Source organism: Drosophila eugracilis, unplaced genomic scaffold (genome assembly GCF_018153835.1).
Source record: "Drosophila eugracilis isolate 14026-0451.02 unplaced genomic scaffold, ASM1815383v1 contig_47, whole genome shotgun sequence".
Classification (NCBI taxonomy): domain Eukaryota; kingdom Metazoa; phylum Arthropoda; class Insecta; order Diptera; family Drosophilidae; genus Drosophila; species Drosophila eugracilis.
In genome coordinates this window covers 2613279-2640373 of record NW_024573338.1, presented here as the reverse complement: position 1 = coordinate 2640373, position 27095 = coordinate 2613279, and the positions used below count along the sequence as shown (strand labels likewise).

At 37.7% G+C, this 27095-nt stretch overlaps 2 protein-coding genes across 2 annotated transcripts; one reads left to right on the top strand and one right to left on the bottom strand.

Moving 5' to 3' along the window:
* Nucleotides 1–219: 219 nt before the first annotated feature.
* Nucleotides 220–14777, bottom strand: LOC108115593. Its single transcript, XM_041819132.1, has 14 exons — nt 14373–14777; nt 9221–10106; nt 7512–9170; nt 4544–4695; nt 4343–4477; nt 3867–4124; nt 3423–3762; nt 3273–3359; nt 3052–3202; nt 2683–2992; nt 2517–2616; nt 2124–2306; nt 1320–1463; nt 220–894 (listed from the first exon to the last, which is right to left on the bottom strand). Exons 2-14 carry the CDS (start codon nt 9916–9918, stop codon nt 465–467), a joined length of 4647 nt encoding a protein of 1548 aa, XP_041675066.1. The 5' UTR covers nt 9919–10106; nt 14373–14777; the 3' UTR covers nt 220–464.
* A 726-nt stretch (nt 14778–15503) lies between these two features.
* LOC108115564 lies at nt 15504–17264 on the top strand. Its single transcript, XM_017227070.2, has one exon. It carries the CDS (start codon nt 15504–15506, stop codon nt 17262–17264), a length of 1761 nt encoding a protein of 586 aa, XP_017082559.2.
* Nucleotides 17265–27095: the final 9831 nt, after the last annotated feature.

Genomic DNA, 27095 nt, shown 5'->3' with positions numbered 1-27095 from the left:
CACAAAATGAATGCATTTTAAATATGTTAAAAAACTTTCTTGCTTTGTTATTTATTCAAATCAAAATTTCATTTTACTTGAATTTTTGAAATTGAAAAGCGGAAAATTTTTGAAGACTTTTTTTCTTTTTTCCTATTTCAGCATTTAACGTTAATAGTTTTCCCATAAAGACATATACATTTGTTTTTAGTTAAAAATATTTACATTTATTTCGTTTTCTTTTTTTGCGGTTTCAAAAACCAAAATTCAGAAATTTCATTTACAATTTTTATGAGTTCAAGCTTTGAGCGATTTTTGTTTTTTTGATGATTGGTTCGATTTCCATATCCTGCGATACAGACAGGCAGCACAGAGAGAGCGCCAAAGCTCTTGGGATCACACATCCTTGGTCCTGGAACATCCACTTCTCGGGGATCTCGAAAAATACAGCCACAAATTTGGAAAATATAGAAGAAGTTTTGGGATCACACAGCGGTGATTAAATGGGCATCATCTTCATTGATTCGATCGGATTTTCCATTCACCTCGATCGTGTGATTCGACTCTGTATCGCTGGGTTCCTGTTCGATCTCCTCCTCATCATCATCATCTCCTTGAGAGGAATTTTCACCATTTTCCTGCTCTGGGGATTCCCGCTCTTCGTTTTCCTCGTATATGACGTCACAGCTGGTGGCTATCGATTTGGGCGGCGGTTTCTTTACCGACTTTCCACTGCCTTTTTGTTCACCATTTTGTTGCATCTCCGACATTTGGATCTGCATCTCCCTCAGGCGATCGGTTAGTACGTAAAGATCTCGCTCCTGACTTTCGCATCTCGTTCTTAGTTCGGATATCTCACGCAGATCCTCGGCCCGAGGATCCCGTCTTTCGTAACGCATTCTCATCTCCTCGAAGCTGGGGATTAAATTTATTATTTTTAATATTTTTGGTTAATTAAGTTAAGTTTTTATAAAATTAAAAGCGCATTTTGGATACTGACTTAGCGTACAACATCCCACAACACGGACAGGCAAAAGTAAGATAAGTTTAGGGGTAAAGATGTATAGAGTTAAAGGTCTTGATCTCAAGTCTATTATAATGAAAACTTATATGTTATATAAGACAAGGGTAATCCTTATATTATATCAAAATATTACAACATTTTCAAAATTTAGTTTAAGGTTCTGCACAAAAAATGTAAAAAAAATCCAAATAACGCTAATTTCTTCTAATTTAAAACCAGTTTTCTCATAAATTATAATAGACTTAAGATCTCAACTTTAGGGATAAGGTGGGATAGTGGTTTTTGGGGTCCAAGGGGGTTTTGGGGATGCACTTACAGATTGGTCAGGCAGCGGCACTTGCGATGCAGCTGCTCGATCTCGTTGGCGTTGCTGATGTCGCGCTTGTCCAGCGCCGCCTTCTCGGCATCGTAGGCCGCCTTCAGGTCCTTGAGATTGCGCTGGTGCCGAAGTTCCACATCGCTGCAGGTGTGCGCGGATGTGGCCAATGCGAATGCGGATATTTTTGGGTTTCAGATTCAGTTTCGGGTGGTTGGTTGGGTTATTCAGGTTATAGAGAGTGGGCGGACGGGCAGAGGTTGAGGTGGATAAACACACACATAGCGAGAAAGAGAAAGTAAAATATTAAGAGAATCGTTCTTAAAGAAAAACGTTTCACAAGCTGCATTCTAGAAAATGTTTTTTAAGGGGTTTGGAATGCCTTAAGGATTTTAAAAATATTAATTTGGATGTTTTGCAAAGTATTTTTAACATAAATTGACTTTTAATGGCTTAAGTTGATAAAAAGTGGGGGAAAGTTTTGGTTAAATATTATTGTCTTGTGGAAATATAAATTTTGGAATGTTAGATATATAATCTGGTACATTTGGGCATAAGCTATCCGTTCCTTATACACTTTAAACGTTTTTAAGAAATATTATTAAAAATATTTAAATCTTAATCACAATTTTGAATGTTTTTCAATGACAAAGTTATCTCAAAGTAAGTTAAAAAAATATTTAAAAAATTATATAAAACACCCAAAGCAATATTTTTCCAATTCAAAGTTATATCAGATTAATCCCATATCAAATCAAGCTCATTTTCAAGCTAAAACAAGGGTTAAACAGTTTTTATTTTCGCGCTAAGAAATGACGATATTTGATATATAGCACAGCGACTATGTTAAACACCAAGCATGCAATGGCGATCAGCGGCGACATGGTCAGATATAGCACATATAGTGTTGGCATATACGGCCACGCCCCCTTGGCCAAAGCCCACAGAGCCAGAGAGCTTGTCGATCGACCTAAATGCTGATCCATGCTGATAATCCAATGAGTTAAAATGTGTGAAACGAGAAAAACAGAATACAAATTCCATATGATAATGAATCGAGAATCGAGACCTCAAAGGTGACAGATGAGTAGGATGCAGACATTCATCGGGCGGTTTAGTAGGGAGCAGTGGTATCAGGTTTGATTATATATATATATAATCTATCTAGAAGGCGGGGCATGCTAGAGAGCCACTCACTTGATTCGTTCATCGGCAGCGGCCATTTTCGCGCGATGTCGTTCCACAAGTTCCTGCAACGCCTCGTCCTTCTCTGACTGCAACTTGGCTTTTTGAGAGTCTGCAGGGGTTTGAGGGTAATGAAAATATATAATTAGATATTAGATAATATAATTCCTATACTCACCCAGCTCCTTCCTATGCGAATCGACCATGTCCTGCGTGGATAACTGCAGCTCCTTGGCGAACTCTTCCTTGACTTGGCCCAGTCTTTCGCGGAACTTTTCCTCCATCTCGGCCTTTTCCGTTTCGAATTCCTTCTTCAGCTTCTCCTCCAGCTCCACGCGACGATCCTCCTCACGGCACATGGCATTCTGGTACTCCCGATCGGCCTTATCCAAATGCATTCGGGTCTGGAGAAGGGCATTGTCCGAGCGTTCGCGCAGACTGAGAAAATCCTGTTTCTTCAGCTCCAGGCTCACGTGGAGATCTTCAATCTAAAGATGGTTTTCCAATATTTCATTTTAAATATGTCTTCAGATTTTTAAGAACTCACCTCGGCTCGCAGTTCCTCCTCGTTGGAGGTATATCTATTGGTCAAGGCCCTTAGCTCCTCGATGTGCTCGTTCTGCAGTTTGTCCAACGCATCCCGGCGCTCGTCCACATACACGGACTCCAGTTCATTAGTCAGTCTTGTCATCTCTGTGCTATATATATATATTGTTGTTTATGATATATATATATATATATCTTTAAGATATCAAAGTTAAGACTTACTAAAGTTTGTTTTCCCAGAAGGCGGCTGCCTCGTTGCGCACCTCATCGATTTTGTAGATCATTTGACGCTCCTTGTCATAGATGGCACTAAAAATATATCATAAATCTAATATTAACAGATCATTTAAGATATATTTAAGATCTATTTACTTATCACACTGATATTTGATCTTGTGCACCGCCTCGATCTGTGTTTCGAGGTTCTCATTGGCCGATTGCAGATCCCCCTTAAGGTTCTCGATGCGATCCATAAGGGTTTGAATGGACTGCTCCTGTTCGCTGACCACGCCCCTTAGGGAGTTAACCTGCGCCTGGCAGGTGCGCAGCATCTCGGATTCCCTCCTTCGAGACTGCAGCTCCAGTTCCAGTTCCTCGGCCTTGGCAGAAGCCTGTTTCCTCTCGTAGTTCGACTTGTCCATCTTGTCCTTGCACTGGCGTTGCATCTGCCGCAGCTGCCACTCGCAGTCCGTCATCAGAGATTCCTCGCGTTCTGAAAAATGTTGGGAATTAGTTTAAGATTTATATCCTAACAAAACTATTTTTAAAAAGCTAGTTAAATTATTTCTCTAAAAGATTTTCTTTAAGACAACCCACCTCGATTATGTGTCCTGAGCATTTCGAACTCCTTTTGCCATTTGTCTTCGCAGATTTTTCTCTCGGCCTCCGAGTTTTCTAGAGCGTTTTTCAATATCCTTATCTGCTCTTCGAGATCCGCTCGGATCTTCTCCACCTGCTGACGCCATTCTTCAGCCTCGACCTGGGCGCAGGCCAATTGGGTTTGCAGACTTTTGGCCAGGCCCTGGGTCAGTTTGTACTTCTCGGTTAGTTCGTTATACTGAGCTTCGAGTTCGTCTAAAAAATTGTTAAAAAAATATTTAAGTAAGCTTAAGAATCTATTTTTAAAGTTTTTAATAAAAATTTTATGAATAAAAGTAAAATTTTCAATTTAAAAAGTTCTTTGAAGGTTTTTTAGGCCAACATTTTGGTTGATGGGAATTTGGGAATATTTTTAAAAGACTTTAATTCTGGCTTAATTACACTAATCGTTAATAAGTTAACACTTTACCTACCATATTTGATCTGGAATTCATCTTGATTTTCGCTGTATTTGTGCCTCAGATGGACTTTTTCATCTTCTAAAAGTTTTAGCTTTTTCCGGACATACTCATCGTCCTTGTGGGCGGCATTCAGTTCACCTTGAAGCCCTGAAAAATCATAAAATTATATAAAAATAAATCCAAATAAAATATATAATGATATATCAGACTTACTTTCCACATTCCACTGCTTGACGGAGAGTTCCTGTTCCAATTTCTGGATCTTGAACTGCATATCAGCAACCTTGGCCTCCAGCTGGCTGGCATTTTTGTGGGCCTCATCCAATTGGCTTGCAAACCTTGCTTTCTGCTGTTTCAGTTCCTTTCTGGGGAAAGTCAATTATCAGGATGAGTAATATACGGGAATAGAGAGACATAAATCCCTACTAGACAGATCAGCTCGAACTGTCAGACGGAAATTTTCAAACAAATCTTGTCACCAAATAATCCCGAAGACAAACAAAATGTTGTCACCAAATAATCCCGAAGACAAACAAAATGTGAATCACAAACGTGTTCCGCGCACGCAGCACGTACAAAATAAAGAAATAAAAGAAAAACCACAGAATAATAATATTTATTATTATTTTATATTATCTTTATACCTATAGCCAGACATTGGCCTGACGTAATTTGAATGGAAAAGCTCGTTAAATGTGAATGAGGTGTAAAAACAATGGCAACGTCTTCCTCAACCATAATTTGTTGAGATTCAATATGTACATGGATACTATATAGAAACACGACGTAGATACAATTTTATATAATATATATATTTGGTTTGTACTTTGTTTTGTTTTGGCTTTTCAACGCAAAAATGAAATACGTTTTAATTGAATTTATCCTAGTCGATTCTCGTTTTTGCTGCGAAAATGCGCAAAGTTTATTTTTAAATCAACGATTTTCCGTCGTTTTTTGTTAGCGCATTTTGCCAACTTTTAGTCTCGTTCTCTATAGAGGAAACAGTGCGTTTCAATAGTGTAAAACTTAATATTTTTGTAGGTTTTTATGATCAATTAAAGGTCAAGAAAGTGGCGGCTAAACTCAATGTTTAGTTTGGATTTTGTTCTATTTTTGGATTTTGATTTATGGCTTTGTCTATTTTTTATTGTTAAATAAAAATAAATTAAAAAAGGTTAAAAAATCTAATAAAATACTGGCATTTATTATCTTTTTTCTTAATATTTTTTTAATAATATATGTTTAAAGTGTTGTATTGATTTTTCAACATATTTTCCGCACTGTCGCCCATAAGTTTACTATAGACAATGTGAATTTATCAAATTTTGTGACACGCGTTTCTATACGTTTCTCTAGAGATACTCAGAGATAAACATAGACAGAGATATAGAGAAACAGAGAGCTGAAAATACAAGGGACAGATTCAACTCGTGTACTTAGATTGAAAGTTATTTCAATTATTTTTGGCAAGAGCATCTCTGCCGGTGCCTGTGAACTTTCCGATTTCGATTGCATAGTTGCTATCTCAGATTCTTTCGTTGTTTATGCCCAAGTTGATAATTAAATTGTATTAGATAAACACAGTCAGGCAGGGTGATGAAGAGAAGGAAACAGCAGCAGCAACAGAAGCAGTCAAAAAGATGCCCATTAGTTATTCGAGGCAAATTACGCATACGCCGCATGTGCCGGTCGGTATAAACAATCTTTCAATGCTAGAGGATGCTCCACCTCCACCCGTTTGCCCAATCAATTATCCACCCAAAATCAAGAACAACCTAAATAAAATTCCACAAGTGCTTGCCACAAACCCCTCCCCCCTCTCACACACCTATTCCATTTCCTCACAAGTTTGCTCTAAATATGAATGTTTCAAAAATTTACTTGTGTCTTTTTTGCACGCCTAAAATAAGCACGGCAAATAAAACTAGAGCAGCCAGATCGTGTTCTATGCACATGAGAAAATATGATTGAGGGTGAAATTTGGGTAAGTCGAGGCTGTGGATACTCTGGAAAAGTGCATTTAACTTGGAAAGTGATCATAAGTGCAAAATTCTTAAAGAAAATAAAGTTTGAGTCAGTCAAAGAAATAACTTTTTAATCTTTTAAGACCTAAAAATGTAATATTTAAGTCTCAAAATCTCATACAAACTATTATAGTAATCCCAAATCCTCAACAACAAAGATTTTCTAAACACTTTTCACACCTATAAGCCCCCCCAAAATACCTATCCTAAACGATATACCCCCTGCTTAGAGTAGCCAAAAAACAAGCGTGGGAAATGACCAACATGTTGCCAACAAAAATTGCAAATTGCTAGAGGAAGACAGCCAAACGAGAAATGACGAAGTGAATTTATTTTTGCCAAAACGTTAAACTGATTTCGAACACAAAATCTAATGTTTATTATTTAAAATACGAAAATTTACATAAATATATATATTGTTGAAAATAATTGTCGCCATTTGGCTATGAGACACTTGCCGCACGGCTGTCATAATCTGTCATATCGGCGAAGGCCAAACAATGCCACCTTTCACACTGCGTATACGTAATGCGAGATAGTAGCCAAAAAATGGGCTTTTCTAAGGAATTTTTGGCTTCTGTATATATGATACTCATCTGAATGTCTTGTTAAGGGAAATTATCCATCACATTAGATCACTTCAAAGAGTGGCAATGAATTTTGACATTTTCTTTTAGAAAACAATAAAAAGTTTAAAAGGCATTTTTATTTCTGACTAAAACAATCTTTGATTGACATTTTCCGCCAATATTTCACTTATCAAAATGTTTATGAATCGTATATAGCTTTTGATCCATTTAAAAATAGTCGTCCCTGACTGGAAATCTCGACGCAAATCAAATTGGCAAAGAAAAGAGAAGAAAACTCACAAAGCAAATAAGAGGGAAATTTCCGTTGAACGATTTCCCAGTAAGCGAAGCCAGATCACAAGGCATGTTCCATGACACAAAGATCAAGATAAATTGGCTGCATCTAGCCATGTTAATGGTGAAATTGTTGGCATGCGCCAGCGATTAAATACGCAGCACTTGAGACGGCAGCTGCTAGTACTAACTAAAATATCAAGTATACGTCATGGTGCCAGTACTTATGTTCTTTTTCAATTTCCCGACAGTAGAATTGATTATCTATTCTATTTCCTTTCTTTTCCAACTCACCTGAGTTCCTGATTGTCAAAGGGGCTCTCCTGACGCACTGGCTTATTGAGGATACTGCCATCCTCGATGATCTCAATGCAGGGCGTCATATCCTGGCCAATGCAACTGTCGTCCCGGCTGCGCTGTTTGGGACTGTTGCTGCGACTGCGTCCCTCGACATGGATGGGTATGAAGTGCACATTGCCCAGGCTATTGCCCCCCGCACCATTGGGAATATTGATGTTGATCTGCGAATCGCCGCCATTTGTGGTAGCCAATGGTGATGTTCTTGATGTCGCTGTCGCTGTCGCTCCTCCTGCTGCTGCTGTTGATGATGATGTTGTTCCTGATGTGGTTGCATTGGCGGTCGTTGACTCTACAACCACATCCGGCAGACTGATACTCTCGATGCATACCAAACGCTCGCTGAACTCGCTGAAACGCTCAATGTCGTCGAGTTCGTCGCACTGCAGAAAGGTCTCCTCGCAGTCGGTGGAGTTGCCATCGCGTATAAAGGAGGTGTGGCTCAGATTTTGGTTGGTTGCCATATGCGATGAACTGCGTGGCGGTGGTTGTGGCGGTTGCTGATGCTCCGGCTGGTGCTGGTGCTGCCCGGGTAACTCCTGTTCCCCGATTCCGGAATCTGCATAGCTGGTACTTAGATTGGAATCACTTTTCAGGGCACTCCGCTCGCTGCTGGCCGATTGTCGAGAGTTGCCATTCGTTGAATGACTGTTAGATATGTGTGGTTCATAGTCCAAGTCCACTGCCTCATCTACATCATCCATTTCCTGGTCTTCATCTTCTTCCTCCTCTGCCTCCTCCTGGACATTCTCCAACTTGACATGACTCAAGCGTGTCCAGGGACGACCATTGTTGTTCTGATAAATAGTTGCTGGTATATCCGATGTAAAGACCTCGTCTTCCAGGGTTTCTATATGCGCCTCGTTGAGTTCTTCGATGTTTAGAGAGTCTTCAGCTGGTTCATTTAGTTCGTAGTATATATCCTGTGTTTTCGGTGCTAATTCCTCCGGAAAACTACAATCTTCTACAGTGATTTTTGGCACTTCCGGTGACTTTTGATGCCTGGGCGGGGCCTGCGGCTGACTCACGACCGACTCACGAAAATCACGCGGCGTACTGGCACGCGAACTGTGGGCCGAGCTGATTTCATTCGGTTTGGCACTGGTTTGGCCCATGGTTATGTCACTTAATTGCTGATGTTGCTGCTGCTGCTGATGATGATGTTGATGTTGATGTTGCTGCTGTGCTGGCGCTTGATGTTGCTGCGAGTCAGCAATTGCATTGCCGGGCGGCTGTTGCTGCTGCTCCTGTTGCTGATGTTCGGCAAATGCTGTTGGCCGCTCAACGTTTGCCGCTTGAATGAACGACGACGAACGCATGGTCGTTGTGGGCTCTTTTTCCGGCTCGATCTCTGTCGGAAAATGCTCGTTCTCTGCGGAAAAACTTTCGCACTCTTCTGGCACTCCAGCTGGCTTACTTTGCTCTTCGATCGTTGCTCTTCGTTGGCCGCTATTCTCTGGGCTATTATTAGCCAAAGTCATTTGATAAGTAGTCGGGGATGCCAGAGCGGGGTCGGAGTTCGTTTCAAGGTGTGTGGTGGTGGTGGCGGCGATTACGTCTTTGGCATTACTTTTATTCGATTTATTTGGCTTGCCACTAGCGACTGTTGTTCCTCCTCCTACTGCTGTTGTGGAATTTGATGTTGCTGTTGCTGTTGCTGTTGCTGTTGCTGTTGCTGCTTTTGACGCTGATGATTTCGACCACGCGCCATGAAAATGTCGCTAAGAAAATCGCGACTCTTTTGCAGAGTTTTCCTCTTTTTTTCTTTCTCGTTGTCTGGACTTTCTTTGCTAGAATTTGTTAGCTTGAAACTGCCAATGGAGAGCAGAGATTGTCGTTTTTGCGGTTCGATTTCGATACGATGGCGATGTGTTATAGTTAATGGGCCATCGATTTGGGGCTCGATAGTGCCAATTAGTTGACCACCAACGCTCGCGATCGCGCTGGCTGCCTCGTTTTGACTGCTGGTAGCCGCATTTCGATCACCGCCCGAGGAAAACGTCCACGTCCTCGCATCTCCGCCCATTTTATTTATATACAAATTGTCGGAGCGGCCATTAGCAGCTGTTTTTGCTAATTTTAAACGCTCTTCGTCGTCGCCGCCGTCGTTGCCTTTGCCGTTCCCGTTGCCATCGTCGTCGTTGTCAAAGTCGCTGGCAAAGTCCTCCAGCTCTTCGATCACTGCCCGTCGTGCTCTTTCCGGCTGCTCTTTAGCTCTTCGAGAATCAGATATATCTCCGATCTTACTATATCTCTTGGGTATCTGTCCGGTATCCTCCTCCTCTTCATCTAAGACTATCTTCTGCGCTTTTCCACGACGCGATCTTTGCAGCAAATTAAACATATTTTCCTCTCTTAATTATTCCTTCGCTTTCTCTGCTGTTTATTTTAATTATCATCTATTTCTAAATCCATTTATTCCCCTCTTCGTTTTGCGTGTGTTTTTCTTTCGTTTTTCGTTTAATAAACAAATCGTTGTTTTCTTTGTTGCAATTATTTTCGTATTTTTGTTGTAGTTTAAATGCTTTCAACCTGTTGAAAATATTTTACAATATTACATATTAGTTTAACGGTGGCTAGTGGATGGGCGGATTAATTGTCATAAATTAGTTTACCCGCACGCGTTAAGTATTTTTGTAATTTTAGTTTTTGGCGGACTTATAGATTCGACTTGGTCGGCGGATAAACTGCGACTGTCGTCGGCTCAGTCAGCACTCCATGCTGTGCGACTTCCATAGCCTTAATGATCTTTTATCATGATGATGATGATATTAGCGAGACCCTCATGATGATCATGACAATAATGCTGGACAAATATGAGTAACAACATTGGGTCGTGTGTGAGTACTAGATGGCGTCAGAGTGCACTTTGAGAAAAGGTAGGGGGAATGTTTTGGAATTTTTTAGGGTTTTTAAAAGCAAAATCTAAAATTTGAAGCTAAAGTTTATTTAAGGTTTATAAAATTAGAAATAAACTAAAATGTAAAATATTTTTACAAATTATATTAATTATTTTAGAGTGCATAAAGATTTTGAAAAGTAATCCTCAAAAATCTCATGTCCAAATTGAAATAATTTGACTCAAAAGAATTCTTTCAAGTGCACTTTTGACAATGAGACAGGCACATGGCATAATTTGTTTTAATTATTTTACAGAAGAACACACACACTCATACACAGGCACTCAAAACTAAATACACTGTTTATGGTCAGCTTGATAATTGCTTATGAATATTAATCGAACAAAACAAACTCTTAATGAGGTAAAAAAGAGGTGACGAACAAACCTTTAACATAAAAAAATTAAGATAAAAACATTTGTTAGCAAAAGAAATCAAAAATATTACATCAAGATAAAAAGAGTTTTAACTAGAGTTATTTAATGTTGTATTTATTTCTAACTATTTTTGGTTATTTTTGGATTTAAGGCTGAAAATGCTTTAACAGAAGTTTTTTCAACAAGATTTATTAATTTTCATACCTTAACCTTCGGTCCTACAAAAGACTATTATAAGAGTATAATGGCAGATTTTAGGGATATATGTTTATGGCTTATATATAAAAAGTATATATATATACAACTAACAGGCTGTCCCACTGCACTTCGTCACTATGTGCTTTACCTTCCCCCATAATTGATGGATAGAAAGTGGAAGTCAGTTTGCCAGAGTAGGCCCATTGCTATTGTTGTGGCCAAAGCCATGCGTCATTATGTGTCATCCGATGAGCAACAACAATTTGCTAATTGCTGAATGTAAAATTGCTGAAAGCCAGAGCTCGGAATTGAGGTATTCGACAGCTGTGATGCATTTGAATAATCGCAAACGGAAAGTGAAGATTATTCAGAGATCCCTTCGCTTAATATGAAGAATTTTATATATGTGACAGGGTAAAAAAATTTTTTAATTATTAAAATATTTATGTTTTTAATAAGTTTTTGTAAGAAATGCCAAATTATTTCCCTTTGATTCCGCTTTTTAAGTAAACTCCTAAAAGTATGCCAAGTAAAATCCAATAATTTGACCTTTAAAAACCTATATTCCACAAATATTTTTTCCAGTGCCCTTTGCAGATCTGCACTTGACTCAGCGCCACTCCTTAGTCATTAGTCTTTCCCTTCCACAAAACCAAAGTTCAAAAATAAACCAATCCCGATGCACTGCATCCGAACATCATAATCCTGGTACGACTTCCTCTTTGCCCAGAAACTCCCCTTGGCTTCTCTCACATTTTCCGTGCTTCTATTTCAAGTTCAGGATGCTCTCTCTACCATTTCGCACATAAACGAACCAATTATAGGCAGCAATAAAGTAAAACACAGACTAGCTGGTTTTCCAACCATCAGAATCAGACGAATATATATGTAGCTAAAAATATCTATTTGAAAATCTGCTCTCGTAGGGCCTCTCATTGACGTCACTATAAAAGAGGCGAAAACCGGGCGCCAGATCTGTGAAATTGATGTTGGCGAAGATTTATAGGTAAATTAGATGGGAAGTAGAAGTTTATTTCTTTTTCTTTTGATATTTAATAAGTAATTAAGAAAATGTATTTGTTGGAAAATAGATAAAAAACTGTTAAATAAATAAATATTTTCAAGCAATAACAAATTGTTAAGGCCTGATTATCTGAAATAACAATAAAAAAAATAAAAATCCCAATAATTCCAGGAAATCCGACAGTAAAATTAATGTTTCGTGGAAAACAATTTGCATTCTAAGATTTACGCTGCGCAATTTGCAAATTTTCTCGAATATTTTTTTAAATAGATAAAAACCAAACGCCTTCAGATAATCAAATATATATAAAAGATTTTTGAAAAGGTAGTGGGCAGGGGATTTTCTGGTCAAGTGCATGACGTCCATACTTTTTGGCACGAAATTGGGAAACGGAAATGATGCAGTCGAGTATAATGGAAGATCAAAATCAATTAGCAAATGAAATAAATAAAATGTATTATTTTCCTTTAAAATTTTGTTAGAAAAAGAAAAGAAAAGAACCACTGACCCACTTCATGAGTCGTTCAAGCTTACAGCCTTCAACCAGATGGCGTAGCCTTTATATCATTCTTGAATTTACATTTCAAATATCTTTGCCAATTGTTGCACAAGTTCAGAAATCCAAATAAAAAACAATATAAAATCATAAACATTTTCAACCTGAAACAAAACAGAAGCACAAAAATAAAAGGCAGAAGGAAAAAAATGTGATACTTAAATGATAAATGTATAATAAATTTTGCACTTGGCCAATGCCATTGCCCCGACCTACAGGCCCAAAAAACTCACTCAATAAAATCCATTAAAGAAATTCTTTAGCCAAAAAAAATGTGTTAAAATATTTATATTTTTTGGCTTTGGAGGTGGTTAAAATTAATAGAAATTTAAATAATATCACAAAAAAATGCCACAAACAAAAAATATGCCATGAATATTTGGCATGCTTTTGTCGTCGCTTTGGACATATGTTAGCAATCGAGCGGAAATATATGGCTATACATATTCGCACGTTTGGATGGGGACAGTGCGTTCCATAAATATAAGGCTATTGAGTTTGTAAAGTGAAGTGAAAAATATTTAAAAAACATAGGAAAGAAAAGTGTTTGGTTGAAAAGTTATAAGAACTTTGGGATAAAGCAAGTTAAAGTGAATTATTTTTCATGAATATTTTTGTAACGTAAAACTTTCAGAAACTCAATGACTGTTTGCTATGAAACGCACTGTTTTTTCCTAACAATTTAAATACACTTCATAAACAAAACACTTGATATTTGACACTTAAAGACAAAAAATAAACTTGAAATTCATTTTTCTAGCTTAGAAAAGACACGCATCATGAAGCGGGAAATATTTCGCATTCTCAGTTTTCATCCTATGATCACAGATACATAGTCTGCTGCAACACTTTCGAGTACTTTCTTTTACTTCAGCATTTATTTACTTTTGTTTAGAGGCAGGCAGTAAGGCAGCCAGCCAGGCAGGCAAGCAGGCGGTTTGTTTGTTTGTCGCCGCCGCCGCCCACACAGGCGACCTGGCACTGGGCCAACTGACATTGACTGATGCCAGATCAGGCAGCAGCCAGATCCAAAAAAGCAAAAACATTTCGGCCACATAGTTGCCTTTTGCCCAGGCAGGGGTTAAGATTTTTCACAGATTTTCTTCGCCTTGTCTGCCTGCTTAGCTGCTAAAGATTTTCCAAACAGTTTTCTAGATGCTCTCTTGGCTTTGCCATGCCACGAGAGGTGATAAAAACTGTTTACTGCAACATAAAACAGATATGTAAAGCTTAGGGGAGATGGGGTAGAGGGTGTCTAATAAATTTCAAAATTAGTGAAACTATTAAAGCCAACGACGGGCGACAAAAATTGATTGCGACAGCCAGTGCCTTGAGGTGTTGAGCGAGTTAATCGGGTGTATCTTAGCATAAGGCAAAACAATAATAAATATGTAAAACGTATTTACAGTGATGGCACATAAAATTCATCATTAGGATTTTTAATTAATTATTCTATATGCAACACACGTTTGGACTTAAATTTTATTTGGATTTTTTAGTTTGAAAAATGAAGGGAAATTGTAAACAAAGAACAAAGGAAGAGCTAAAAACTTTTGGCCTTTGGAATCTGGAATAATTTCTTTGTTTAATAATAAATAAAGTAATAAAATAAACAAGAAATTAAAATGTTAAGAAATACTTATTTCTGTATTATTATCGCCTTTAATTATTCCCGGAAAATAAATGAAAAATTGATTTTTTTTTTAGCATTTTTGGCTGCTTTTCTTTGAGACCAAAACTCACTTGAAGAACTTGATGGGATTTTCTTTTTAATAAAATATTTTAATCTCTGACTGGTTTAGTTTTTAACACACTTAAGTCACATATAGTTATTATTTTCATTTATTATTTACGAAATTACACAAAAAACACAGACAACCACACACGTTTTCCAATTCGATTTGACACTGAATGACAATTAATATTTGTTAAAATTAAATTTTCTCATTTCCGCTAGGCCCACGCCTACAAGATGCTTGTTGAGGGGGGGAAAACTTTTAAGGAAAAACACTTGTTAAACGCTGACAGGCGACGGCACATGCTCGGGCGTCCCAAGCGCATCGACTGCCCAGGGTGGAAAATTCATTTTTCACGTTTTTCACAATGGCGCTCACGGCGCTCGCGTTCCAAACGGCTCAGCAAACGGTACACGACTGCGAAAAGCCATCTAAACTGATCTGCTGCTGCTGCTGCTGCTGCCGGCGAGGAAAATTGTCGCTCGGTCGAGGCTATCGATAGACACTCGACGTCGATCACGCTGGCCAAATGGAAACGGTTAACCGAAACAGATCTCAATTGTTGCACAAACAACTTGGAGCGGGGAAATCCAGCAGCACAGCTGACCCATAAATGTGGAAAAACAAATATTTTCCACATTGGCAGATGGAGTAAGGCAATATATAGCTTCCTATAGATTTTTGCAACGAATTAAAGCTAAAAATCTTGATTATTTTTATTGCCTAAGTTTGATTATTTGCTTTTACAATAGAAAGCTATTTGGCTGCCTGGTTGATTTGTTGGAAAAATAAGCAAAATTTGGAAAAACTAAAAGAGAGAAACTGTAAAATCAGAAATGGAAACTTCTAAAGTGCGTAATAAAGTTTATAATTACAGAGATTTATTGATAAAAGATCTTAGCCTAATCAACTTAAACCACCTATATAAGGTTTACCTCAACGTTCATCTTAAGTTTGGCATGTCAAACGTAGTCCCACTTAGCCATTTGAAGAAATTTCCATTAAATTTATCGAGGCACAATCTAGTTGACAGTTGTCATTTAGCAGATAGCAGAAACGACTAGAAACCGAAGTAATTTCCATTTAGTTCAGCTTGAACCAGCGGAAAGTATAGAAACTAATCGAAACTCCCAGAGCAATGTATCTTCTTAAAACTAAAATAATTTTCATACTTTTTCTAAGTTTGAAACTTTTACAAGGAAGTGACTTTCCCCAACTAAAAAAACTCAATAAAATAGTTCGACTTATTAAGAAAGAAGAAAAATTCGAGACGATAATGATTCTTCAACATCATCTTCATGACAATTGCAAGCTTCGGGATTGGAATCCTCTAGGAACTGCCATCATTCGGACAAATGATCTGGGAAACATAAAGATTAAGGCCAACTTTAAAAAGTACGTTTTGGCCATAGTTTGTATTGGTGAAAATTCGCATATAGGATTGCTAAAGAATTTGGCTGATGCTTTTGAAAACATGCGACAAGAGAGGATTATTTTGTGGACACAAATTGAAGTCACAGCAGAATTTCTGAACGAAATCTCTAAAAAGTCCACTGAGTTTGACTTTTACAGGCTAATCGTATTAGATGGTAATCAAAGTGAAAATATATCCTATCATCAGCTTGATCCAATACCAAGTGCTCATATGAATCGAATTGAAAATGTTTGGAAACTAAATAGTTCGGTTTTCTACAAACCTATTAAAAATTTTCAAGGAAAGACGGCTTTGGTAAGGCGTTATCCAAACGGAGGAACACCCACAATCTCAAAAGAAGACATGGAAATTATAGAATTTGCCAAAAAACACAATGTGACTCTTAAGTTTCTAGAGGGAAATCTAACAAACACTGATCAATTTGATATACAGTTAACTCCACGCCTAGTGAGAAAAAATCTGATGCAAAATCATATAAAGTTTGTAAATCCCTACTGCTCGACGTCGATAGTGGTTGTGGTGCCCTGCGGAACCTACAGGAGTTTTCACGATTTTCTCCAGCAATCTGGTGTCCAGAAATGGATTTTATACATCATTTTTGTCTATATAATATTTGTTTTAATTGAAGTTTTTATACTTAAAGTAACATATTGGATAACAAGAGAAAGAAACCAACAGATGACACCTCAACCTCTGGTTAACTTGTACGCCTTTCGAGCCATTTTGGGTCTACCATATCCCGAACATCGCAGGGCAAGCCCATCCTTGAGACAACTCTTTTTGGCCATTGTGGTTTTTGGAATGATTTTTAGTAACTTTATGAACTGCAAGCTGAGTGCCATGCTAACAAGGCCTTTTATTCGACCTCAAGTTATGAACTTTGAAGAGTTGGCCCAGAGTGGCTTAACCACGGTTATAGATGAAAATCTGTATTCCTTTATGGAAAGTGAATTGGGTGAGGAAGTAATTCAGAAAGTGATGCCTAGAAAATTGGTAATGTCTTATAACGATAGAGTTAAGTTATTCTTGTCAACGGTGGATAACTACGCCTATCCCATGTTAGAAGAACACTGGGAAAATTTGGATAAATATCAAAAATCCAAGGGCATACGAGCCTACTGCACCTCCAAGTTCTTGACCATCGTTGAAAATTGGCCGAGAGTGTACGTTTTGCAGAATAACTCACTATTTCAGTGGCCACTAAGCAGGTTTGTGATGTTCCTACAGGAATCGGGTATTACTAGGCATTGGCAAAAAGATATTCCTAAACTGTTAATGACTTCTTTTAACGTGTCCTCTTTTCCTGTTCCAAAGGGTCATAAGTATGCTTTATGTGTGGAACAACTTAAGGGGCTATGGTATCTGCTTATCCTGGGTTATAGTGTTTCTATATTGGTTTTTCTGGGTGAGATATATATGAGGAAGAGACGGAGGACTTTTAATGATCCAGAGTTGATGGTGTGAAAAATTATGTTAAGTCTAAGAAACTTTACTCTTTGAAATCAAAATATTGTTAAAATTAAAAAAAATAAATACTTTATTCTGTGAAATCAAAATAATTACTTAACACTTTACTTAATTGGTTTTTATTAGATATAAGTTTTGCCTTTAAACAGTTGAGTGACAGATGTCATGGGTTAACTAGACTGCCACATCTACACTAACTTCCTTCCCCATTCAAATTGCACTTTAGTAAGTATTAAAAGTGGAAAGAAAGACACTTTGACTTGCACTATTAACAAATATCTTTGATCCATTTGCAGTGCCAACTTAAGTTGAAAAGCAAATTCAACCAAGTATTTTCAAAAAAACTAAACTTTTAGGATATAAGTTGAGCTTTTTATTATTTATTTTTATATAAGAAAATTACAAAGAGAGTGACAAATACATTCAGATATTAATGTGTTTTACAAGAATACAAGTTGATCATATAAGCTTAAAGTTTTTTAAACGTTTCCTCTTAATGTAAGCTCTACAAGAAACACAACACCAGCCAAGCCATAACCGAATCCCAGAACAAACCAAAGCCACATTAGATCGTTGAAAGCAATGGGAACTGCCTTACGCTTGGGACTCAAAAGCGTAGTTATATTCAGGACTTTCCTAACGTTTATAGGTGCTCTACTAAGCCAATGATTTGTGATTCCAACTTCACGGATTCTCCTTAAGAACCTGGAAAGTGGCCAGTCGTATATCGAGTTATTTCCCAGTACATACATTCCTGGTATACCCTGCATGATGATCAGATCCTTTGAGTCACACAAAACCTTTCGATTGATAGATTTCTGATAGCTATCGACCATATTCCATTTTTCCGATAGCACTGTATAAGCATAGCTATCGTTTAATGAGAACAATAATTTGGCCATTTCAGTATGGTTCATGAATATAGCTCCTGGTATTTTTTCCTTGATGTAGTCAGCACCAATTTTATTTTCTATATATTTGCGATGATAGGGTATAACTATTACTGAAATATTACTGTCATGCAACTCATCGAAATTCTTAACTTGAGGTTGAGCAGAATTCATGGTTAGTACAGCACTCAATTTGCAGCTGAAAAAGCTGCTATAGACCAGGCCAAAAACGCTTATAGCCAGAAAAAGTTGTTTAAGGGAAATGCTAGATCTTTGGCTAATGGGAAAAGGCATACCCAGAATGGCCCTGAAAACACGAAGATTGAGAAGAGGATTCAGGTTGGTTAATCGGTAGCTTTGGCCTTGGTAACGATGTGTCACCATCAGTATAAAAGTTTCCACAACCACAAAGCTGACGTAAACTGGTAGAATGTACAAAAAAATGGTTAAGAAATTCATATGCTTAAAGACATCGTTTATGGTCTTCTTTCTACTGCACGGAACTATAACCTTTAAATTTGATAGATCATATGGGTTTAAGTTTTTCACATCGGTTTCAGATGCAGAAATCTCTGAACTAAAGACAATGTCTGATACGACATCCTTCTCCTTTGATTGTTCAATGACGGACAGCGATAAATTGTACCTTTTGGCAAAGAGAACAATCTCGCTATCTTGAACTCGACTCAGTGGCATTGATATATTTGATTTGTCATTGATTTGAGGGAAAAGTTCCATGGGAGCACACCAATCGGGTAGAACATTGACACTTCTGCCTTTAAAGTTAATTTTAGGTTTACGAAATATTTGCTTAGAACTTAAGATGTTTTTAGCTTGAAGAAAATATGGCTTTGGAAAAGGATATAATCGTAAGATAAGTTGCGGCTTCATCTCTCGATTTGGAACTTCTAAGATCAGCATTTGAAGAAGTTGATACTTATCAGCTATACCTATAATCTTATTTAGGAGCTTTCGCTTAACTTTCGTTTGTATCCACAAGATTATCCTCTCTTGCCGCATCCCTTCAAAGTTTTCTACAACATTTTCCAGGAGTGTGATCTCGGATTCTCGGCGAATACAAACAACGCAAAGTCCCACGTAATTGAAATTTCTTCTGACATCAACTTTGGTCAGTTGATTAAAACGTAATGTTGAGATTGCTTCAGGGTTTAAGTCTTGGATGTCGCAGTTTAAAGTCTGATTATGTTTCATTATCAAGAGGGTATTGACTGGATATTCCTGTTTTATGTTTCCAATCAGTTGATTGAGAAATCCCAGGGCCGGAATTCTCAGTTGCCACTCCAGTTAGGTAGAATATTAACAATATGCTGGACTTATCCATGCTTTAGAACCACTTTCTAGTAGTGCAGAAGATAAACTAGGTGGTTATATTAAGCTTAATGAATATTCTTCAGTCGGGAACTGTTACTCACAGATTGGCAGCTGTCTTTAGATTAAGTTTAGATAGCCATTACGTGGCCATTAGGTTAATAACATCGCTCTTCTGGTACCAGCCAATTGAAAAAACATTTTTAATTAAATATTTTATATTTTACATTTATTTAACTTTAAAAAACAGCTAAGAAAAATACATTCTGTTTATCTTTATTAAACTTTAAAAGGGTTTAAGATATATTTAGTTAAAATTTTAAACAGTAAACTCTGGATAAGTTTCCCTCATGGTATGCCTACGTCTATAATAAAAAATCTCGATAATGAAAGCCAAAATGGCTAAACCATAGCCCAGACCAAGTACATATCCCAACCACTGCAGATCAGCAAGGGAGAGTGGTATGTCCTTTGATCTGAAAACTGAAGCATAAGTCAGGTTAAGTAGCTTCTTTATGACAAGACCGGATTGCTTGGACCATTCCTTGGTGATTCCTGCCTCCTGAATCCATGTCACAAATCTTGACAGTGTATAATGGTAGATGGAGTCCTTCTGCAGGACGTATGCCCTGGGCAGATTGTCGACGACCACCAAGTCTTTGGTAGTGCAATATGCCTTACGTCCCATGGACAACTGATACTTTTCAAGATCAGACCAGTTTTCTTTATATATAATGTAGGCGTTAGTAATGTTAAAGGAAAGTATCGAAACAAGTCGCTCTCTATTACGCATAGTCTTTGTGAGTGGGAAATATCGTTGAATTAAGTCATTGTCGAGATCATTCTGCAAGAAGGAGTGAACATCCGGGTCTACGATTACCATCAATCCACTTTCTCGTAATTCTTCCAGATTTGTAATCCCCGGTTTGTGTGAATGCTTGGTCAGCAGGGCACTCAGTTTGCAGCTAAAGAAGTTACTAAAAACCATACCGAATATACTCATGGCCAGAAAGAGCTGTCTCAGGGAAAGATTTAACCTCCGGCTGACGGGGAATGGCATACCTAGAAGTGCTTGAAAGGCACAAAGATTCACCAAAAGATTGGACCTTCCCAGATGGTAAGGTTGGGCTGTAATCTTACAAGTCACCAGCAAGATTAAGTTCTCCATCAGTATCAAAATTGCGTATACTATAAGGATATATAGGAACCATGTCTTGATGTCCAATTGCTGGAATATATCCTTTAAACTCAAGCTATTGCCACAAGGTACAATGACGATCAAAGAAGTTGAACTTAAGGGATTCACATAACCCAACTGTCCGGCCAACTTTCTTTTACTTGTAAGTTTTAAACGTAACTCTATGTCAAAGTTTTCTATATTAGTGTCATTTTCATAAAGCATTTTTAAGGTTAAATTATACTTTTTTGCAAACTCAATGACTTCCAAGTCTTCCATTCTGAATAGAGAATAATTGCCATTTGGCGTGGAGTAAAGTAAATCGGATTTCACAGGTTCCTTTACCAGAGCTGTCATTCCATTAAAATCAACTGAATCAGCATAAATGTCCTGGGTATTTAGGACATCTTCTATTCTAACAAAATGATAATCAATGTTTGTCTTTAAACCGAACGCTGATATAACTCCTTTATCGTCCACCTCCAGAACAATAAGTTTTATAAATTTCAACTTTCTGACATAATTTATGATTTCTTCAAAGAACTCCTTTGTGGGTTTCTTCCGTGACCATAGAAGTATTCGTTGGTAACGCATATTTTCATAAGCTACTCCTACGCTATCAAGGAGTATTAAGTCTTTGTCATCATGAATGCAGACCAATGCCATTACCTTGCTGTTAAAGTTCTGTCTAATTCCGATCTGGGCCAATTCACTTAGTCGTATTATCGGAGATCCCGGGGGATTCCAGTCCTGAACAGAGCAGTTCTTATTCTCATGACGCTGAAAAACTAGAACGCTTTCAATCCTTTTGACCTTATTAACATTTTCAATGAGTCGATTAAGATGTTTGATAGGACCAGATGCAAGTTCTGCCAGCACTAGGCTTATTTGAAGGAAAATCAGAATGCTTCTTATGTACTTCATTGCTGGGTGTCTTATCAACTTGTAGTTCCAATAACTTACGAAGTAAAAACTGAACTAACTGCTGAGGGGAATATCCATTAACCAGGAAATTACTTTAGTTGAGTTTGCAATCCATCTAGTGACAGGTGTCAGTCCACCCTTCAAGGAAGTCATTAACTTAAGAGGATAACTGAAGCCGTGAACTTTAGTTTAGAGAAGCCAAAAATTGCATTTTTGTGATAATAGTCGTTTTTATTTTATTAAATGATTTATTTATTAGAAAGTAGATTATATTTTTCCAAAATTTATTAAAGTTTTACAACCAATTTAAAGCCAAACTAAGGATTACATTCACTTTCTTAGGCATAGCAAATAAATATATATATCAGATATCATAAAGTAACCTTACACCATCGGTAGTTGGCCTCCGGTTTGCTTCTTCTTCCTACCCACTATAAAAATCTCAAATAAAAATACCATAATAGACAATCCATATCCGAAACCAAGAACACACCAAAGCCATTTCAAATGAACAAGTCCTATGGGAGTTTCATTTCGCTTTTGAGCCGGACGAGGCAGGTGAACGTGTGTTTTCCGAAAAAGATAAGGGGTTCGATTTATCCAATGCCCAATAATGCCATTCTCATGCAATCGCATTAGGAAATTAGACAGATCCTTTTCTAGTATAGAATTATCCCTAAAAATATAGGTTATGGGCAGACCATGGATGATCGTTAAGTATTCGCAATTACAGAAATAGTTCCGGCCAAAGAACTTCTGATACTTATCGAGAACTACCCAGTTCTCAGAGTACATAAAGTATGCATTGCTTTGATTGAAAGAAAGTAGGTATTCAACCCGTTCATATTGACTGATATACTTCACCCTTGTCAAGTTGTGTTTCATGAAGTCAGAGCCAGCCTCACTTTTCAAAAAGGGGATAAAGGTGGGTCCCACGATTACGGGCAATCCACTGGCTCGCAAATCCTGAAAGTTTCTTACATGCGGACGATCGAAACGCTTCATGAGAAGGGCACTTAGTTTACAGTTGATGAAATTGCTGAAGACAAAGCCAAAAATGCTTATGGCCAGGAAAAGTTGTCGAAGTGAAAGACTTGATCTGCGACTGATGGGAAACGACATGCCCAGAAGGGCTCGAAAGGCACGAAGATTCAGCAGCGGATTGAGACTGGTCAGACGGTAGGCTCTGCCTGATATCCTATGGGTAACCATCAGTATAAAGGTCTCCGCCAGCACAAAGATTCCATAGACCAATAGAATGTGTAGCAGCCAGGACTGGCAATTCAGCTGCTTGAACATATCGTGAATTCTCCACTTTTTGCCACAAGGAACGATAATCAAAACCGAACTGATGTCATATGGATTCCAATGCTTTAAATCAGTCATATTTGTGGGAATCCGAGTGTTCAGCTGAATGTCGGGTACTAAAGATGTCCGATTGTAAGATGGTTCCAAAATACTGAGATTTAAATTGTACTTAAAGGCAAAATCCATAACTCCATAGTCCTGAATTCGTATTATGGGTATGACTACGTTGTGAGACACCGTGAAGTTGATTTTGAAGGTTGCACCCCAATTGGGCAACAGATTAATGGTTTTGCCTTTAAAGTTGATTTCGGTTGATTGAAAAATTAGTCCATTGATCTTAAAAATGTCATCGATTCGATCAAATTTTGTAATGGGAAATAGGTTTAGCCGTCTTATAGATACTTTATCTTTATCTTTAAGCTCTAAAAGTAGCATTTGCAGAAATTGATGCTTCTCAACTTGACTGATAATCACTTTTAGCATCTTTACTGTTGGTTTAATTTGTAGCCACAGAAGAATTCTTCCTTGTCGCATACGATTGAAGTCTTTGGCCAGATTTTCAAGAAGATTTGTGTCGGACTCATTGCAGATGCAAACCATTCCCACTGCCATGCTGTTGAAATGATTTCTGACTTCTATTGTGGATAGTTGGTTAAGACGAAGAGTGGGTATTCCATTTGGCTTCCAATCTTGAAGTTCGCAGGTTCTATCTTCTTGATTTTGTAATATTAACATCGTTTCGATTGCCTCTTCTTGTTGCATTTTTTGGATTAGTTCGTTGAGAAATTTCAGATGCCGATTTTCTGGTCTAACTCCACTTTGGTAAGCCATCAAGTATGAAATTAGGGCGAACTTATATGTTAAGTCCATTTTGTCTAACTACTTTTAAGGAGGTCAAAGAAAAGACTGCAGGAAATAGTTTCTCCTCCTTTTCCTTCGATGGATGACAAAGACAGCTGACAGTTGATAAACTGAATGAAAACTCATTAAATTAATAAGACTGCAAGGACTTGTCTGAGTTTATTAAACGCGAACATCTGCTTAAGCTATCAGGGTATGACGTTTTTCATCTAATGTAAAGGGCTAGTCAATAAATAGAATTCCAATTAGAAAACATTTTTAATAATGATGAAATTCTATTTTATTAAAAGAATACAATATAGTTGAATAAATACGATTTTTATACTTTTTAGCAAGTGCTGATTTTTAAGTTTGAAAGTGATTTTCCTTTATTTTCAATGTTCCTTTAAGCCATAGAGTCAAGGTCTCTTCTTTGTTCTCTTCGACCCAAAAACAGTTCCACTAGAAAAACCAAAGTGGCAAAACCAAAACCAAAAATGAGTATAAAACCCAACCAATTGAGTTGTTCCAAGGACAAGGGAACTACGGTTGGCTCTTTTTTAAGGCGATGAGTAATATTGAGAGATCTCTTCAAAATCTCCGGCTCTTGAGTTTGCCATTTTCTGGCTATCCCCGATTCCTGAATCCATAACAAAACTCTGGTGAATGGCCACTTATAGATAGAGTTGTTTCGCAGAATAAACACCTTGGGTATATTCCGGATGATAGTCACATCCTTGGACGTACAGTAGGAGTTCTTCTTAACTGCGTTTATTAGGGGAAAATATTCCTCTGATATAATATGGGCTTTGATGTTGCTGAAGTTATAAATTTGTTGTATTCGCTCGTCAAATGGAATAACTTTTACATTCGGTATGACGTGCTCAAAGAATTGAGAATTCAACTCATTTTCAATGAAAATTCGAACGTGTTTTTCCAAAAAAACAGTCAAGCCACTTTCGCGCAGTTCCTCAAAGTTTGTGACTCTTGGATAGATTGGGTGCTTTGTGAGTAAGGCACTTAACTTGCAACTGAAAAAGGTACTGAAGACCATCCCAAACAGACTCATGGCTAAGAAGAGCTGGCGCAATGAAAGGATCACTCTGCTGTTGATGGGATAGGACATGCCCAGAATGGCACCAAAAACGCGCAGATTAACCAGGCTATATACTCCAATAAGTCGATAGGTTTGGCCTGAAATGCGATATGATACCATTTCCATAAAGCTGTTTACTATGACCAATACAGCATACACACAGAATATGTATATTAGCCAAGTTTGAAGATCTAGTTGCTTGAAGATTTCCGTCAGGCTTTTCTCTTTACTGCACGGTACCACAACGATCAGCGAGGATAATCCATGAGGACTCACATGACCCAAAAAGGTAGATATACTACCTTTTCTAGCAAATCTTGGTCGTAAGTGGATATCAAAATCTTTGGTAAAGGGTTGATTATTCTTCATAATTTTCACGGTTAAGTTATACATAAAAGCAAACTCTAGAAATGCCCTCACCTCAATCTGATAGGCCGAGTAAGTATCTTGCTTTACAACTGCCTCCAGTCCGTGAAAATTAAGTTTGGGTTCACGGAAAAGTGAGTTCTTGTAGTTCGAAGTGTCATTTATTTGAACAAAATGTGGATTGGGAAACGCATTCAGGCGATATAAGCTAACAGATCCATTAGAACTCATCTCCATTACAAGTATTCGAAAGAATGCAAACTTATGGGTTTGCCTAGAGATTTCTTGAAAGATATCATCTGTGGCACTTCCTTCCAGCCATATAATGATTCGCTCTTCTCTCTTATGTTCGAAAAACATTGCAATTACTTTTAGCAATTGAATTTCGGATTTGTTTTGGATACAAACTAGTGCCAGTGCTTCGTGATTGACTTTTCCTATTAACTTGAATCCGCCAAGCTCATTAGATCTGATAGTTGGCTTCTGGGTATTCCAATCTTGAAGCATACAATTACGATTTTTTTGGTGTTGAACTATTACCATTGTCTTAACGGAACGAACGTTTTCTATTCTTTCAAGTAGATTGTTGAGAAATTCCAGCTGGTGGTCCTTTAACGAGTCTGTATGACCTTGACTTAGAAGGAAAACCAGCAGAAATGGTTTTATAATATTCCGGTTAATCATAATCTTTTTTAAGAACTAGTTCCCAGAAGAGCTCAAAATGTACTAAGAATTTTCATGCCAACCTACGTTTGCAGTTTAAGTTTCAGATTCTGATCAGCTAACAGCTGTCACTATAAAATTTGATGAAAAATCATAATGACCTTATACATTTTCATTAACTTAAAAGCTTTCGAGTTAGGTTACTCTGAATTAAATGAGTTTTTATTCATTTTTAATTGAAAATTTTACAATATTTAGAGATGAAATATATTTTAAGTGCAGGATTATATTTTGAAAAACCAAATTAGACTACTATATTATTATTTCTAGACCTTAAACTCCAGTTCCTTCCTCGCTGACCTCCAAGACAAATTTCGATAATAAAGACAACTACGGCCAAGCCATATCCACATACTAGAACTGACCACAACCACATCAAGTGATGAACAGATATAGGTTCTATTTGATCCTTGGCATAATCCTTATCTTCAAGACCTCTACTAGCCTTTATTTGATAAGGAACTTTGTTTCGCCATTGCGAAGTAATGCCCGCCTCTTGAAGTCTCATCGAAAATAGGAATAAAGGCCAATAATATATGGAATTCTTTTCCTGAATATAAGTCCTGGGAATACTACGAATAACCATAAGTTTCCTTGAGGTGCAAAATGCCTTATTTCTGTAGAGCTTTTGATAGTTATAAAGAGTATGCCAATTTTCTCGCAATACCACGTATGCTTTGCTGTTGTCCAGGGAAAACAGATGATCGAAAATTTCCTTAAGTGTCACAACCTTAACATTACTTAGGTTGTTTGTTATGTAATCAGAGCCCAGTCTGTTTACGATGAGGGATCGCATATGAGGGTCCATTATGGTAGTTAATCCACTGCTACGCAAATCATCCATGTCATCGATTTGGGAATGCTGGGAATGTTTTGTGAGAAGGGCACTTAGTTTGCAGCTGAAGAAATTGCTGAAGACGAAACCAAAGACACTTATGGCGAGGAAAAGTTGTCGAAGTGAAAGACTTGATCTGCGACTGATGGGAAACGACATGCCCAGAAGTGCCCGAAAGGCACGAAGATTCAGCAGAGGATTGAGACTGGTCAGACGGTAGGCTCTGCCCGTTATCCTATGGGTCACCATCAGTATGAAGGTCTCTGCCAGCACAAAGATTCCATAGACCAAAAGAATGTGTACCAACCAAGACCGAACATCCAGATGCTGGAAAACTTCA

Excerpts from the sequence above, each read along its gene's own strand:
- LOC108115564 (XM_017227070.2), top strand. The coding sequence starts at position 15,504 with ATGTATCTTCTTAAAACTAAAATAATTTTCATACTTTTTCTAAGTTTG.
- LOC108115593 (XM_041819132.1), bottom strand. The coding sequence starts at position 9,918 with ATGTTTAATTTGCTGCAAAGATCGCGTCGTGGAAAAGCGCAGAAGATA. Across the intron at positions 9,171-9,220 it reads CAGCAACAGCAACAGCAACA|TGGCAAGCCAAATAAATCGA; the intron begins GCAACATCAAAT and ends AACAGTCGCTAG. Across the intron at positions 3,360-3,422 it reads ATCAAATATCAGTGTGATAA|TGCCATCTATGACAAGGAGC; the intron begins GTAAATAGATCT and ends ATATATTTTTAG.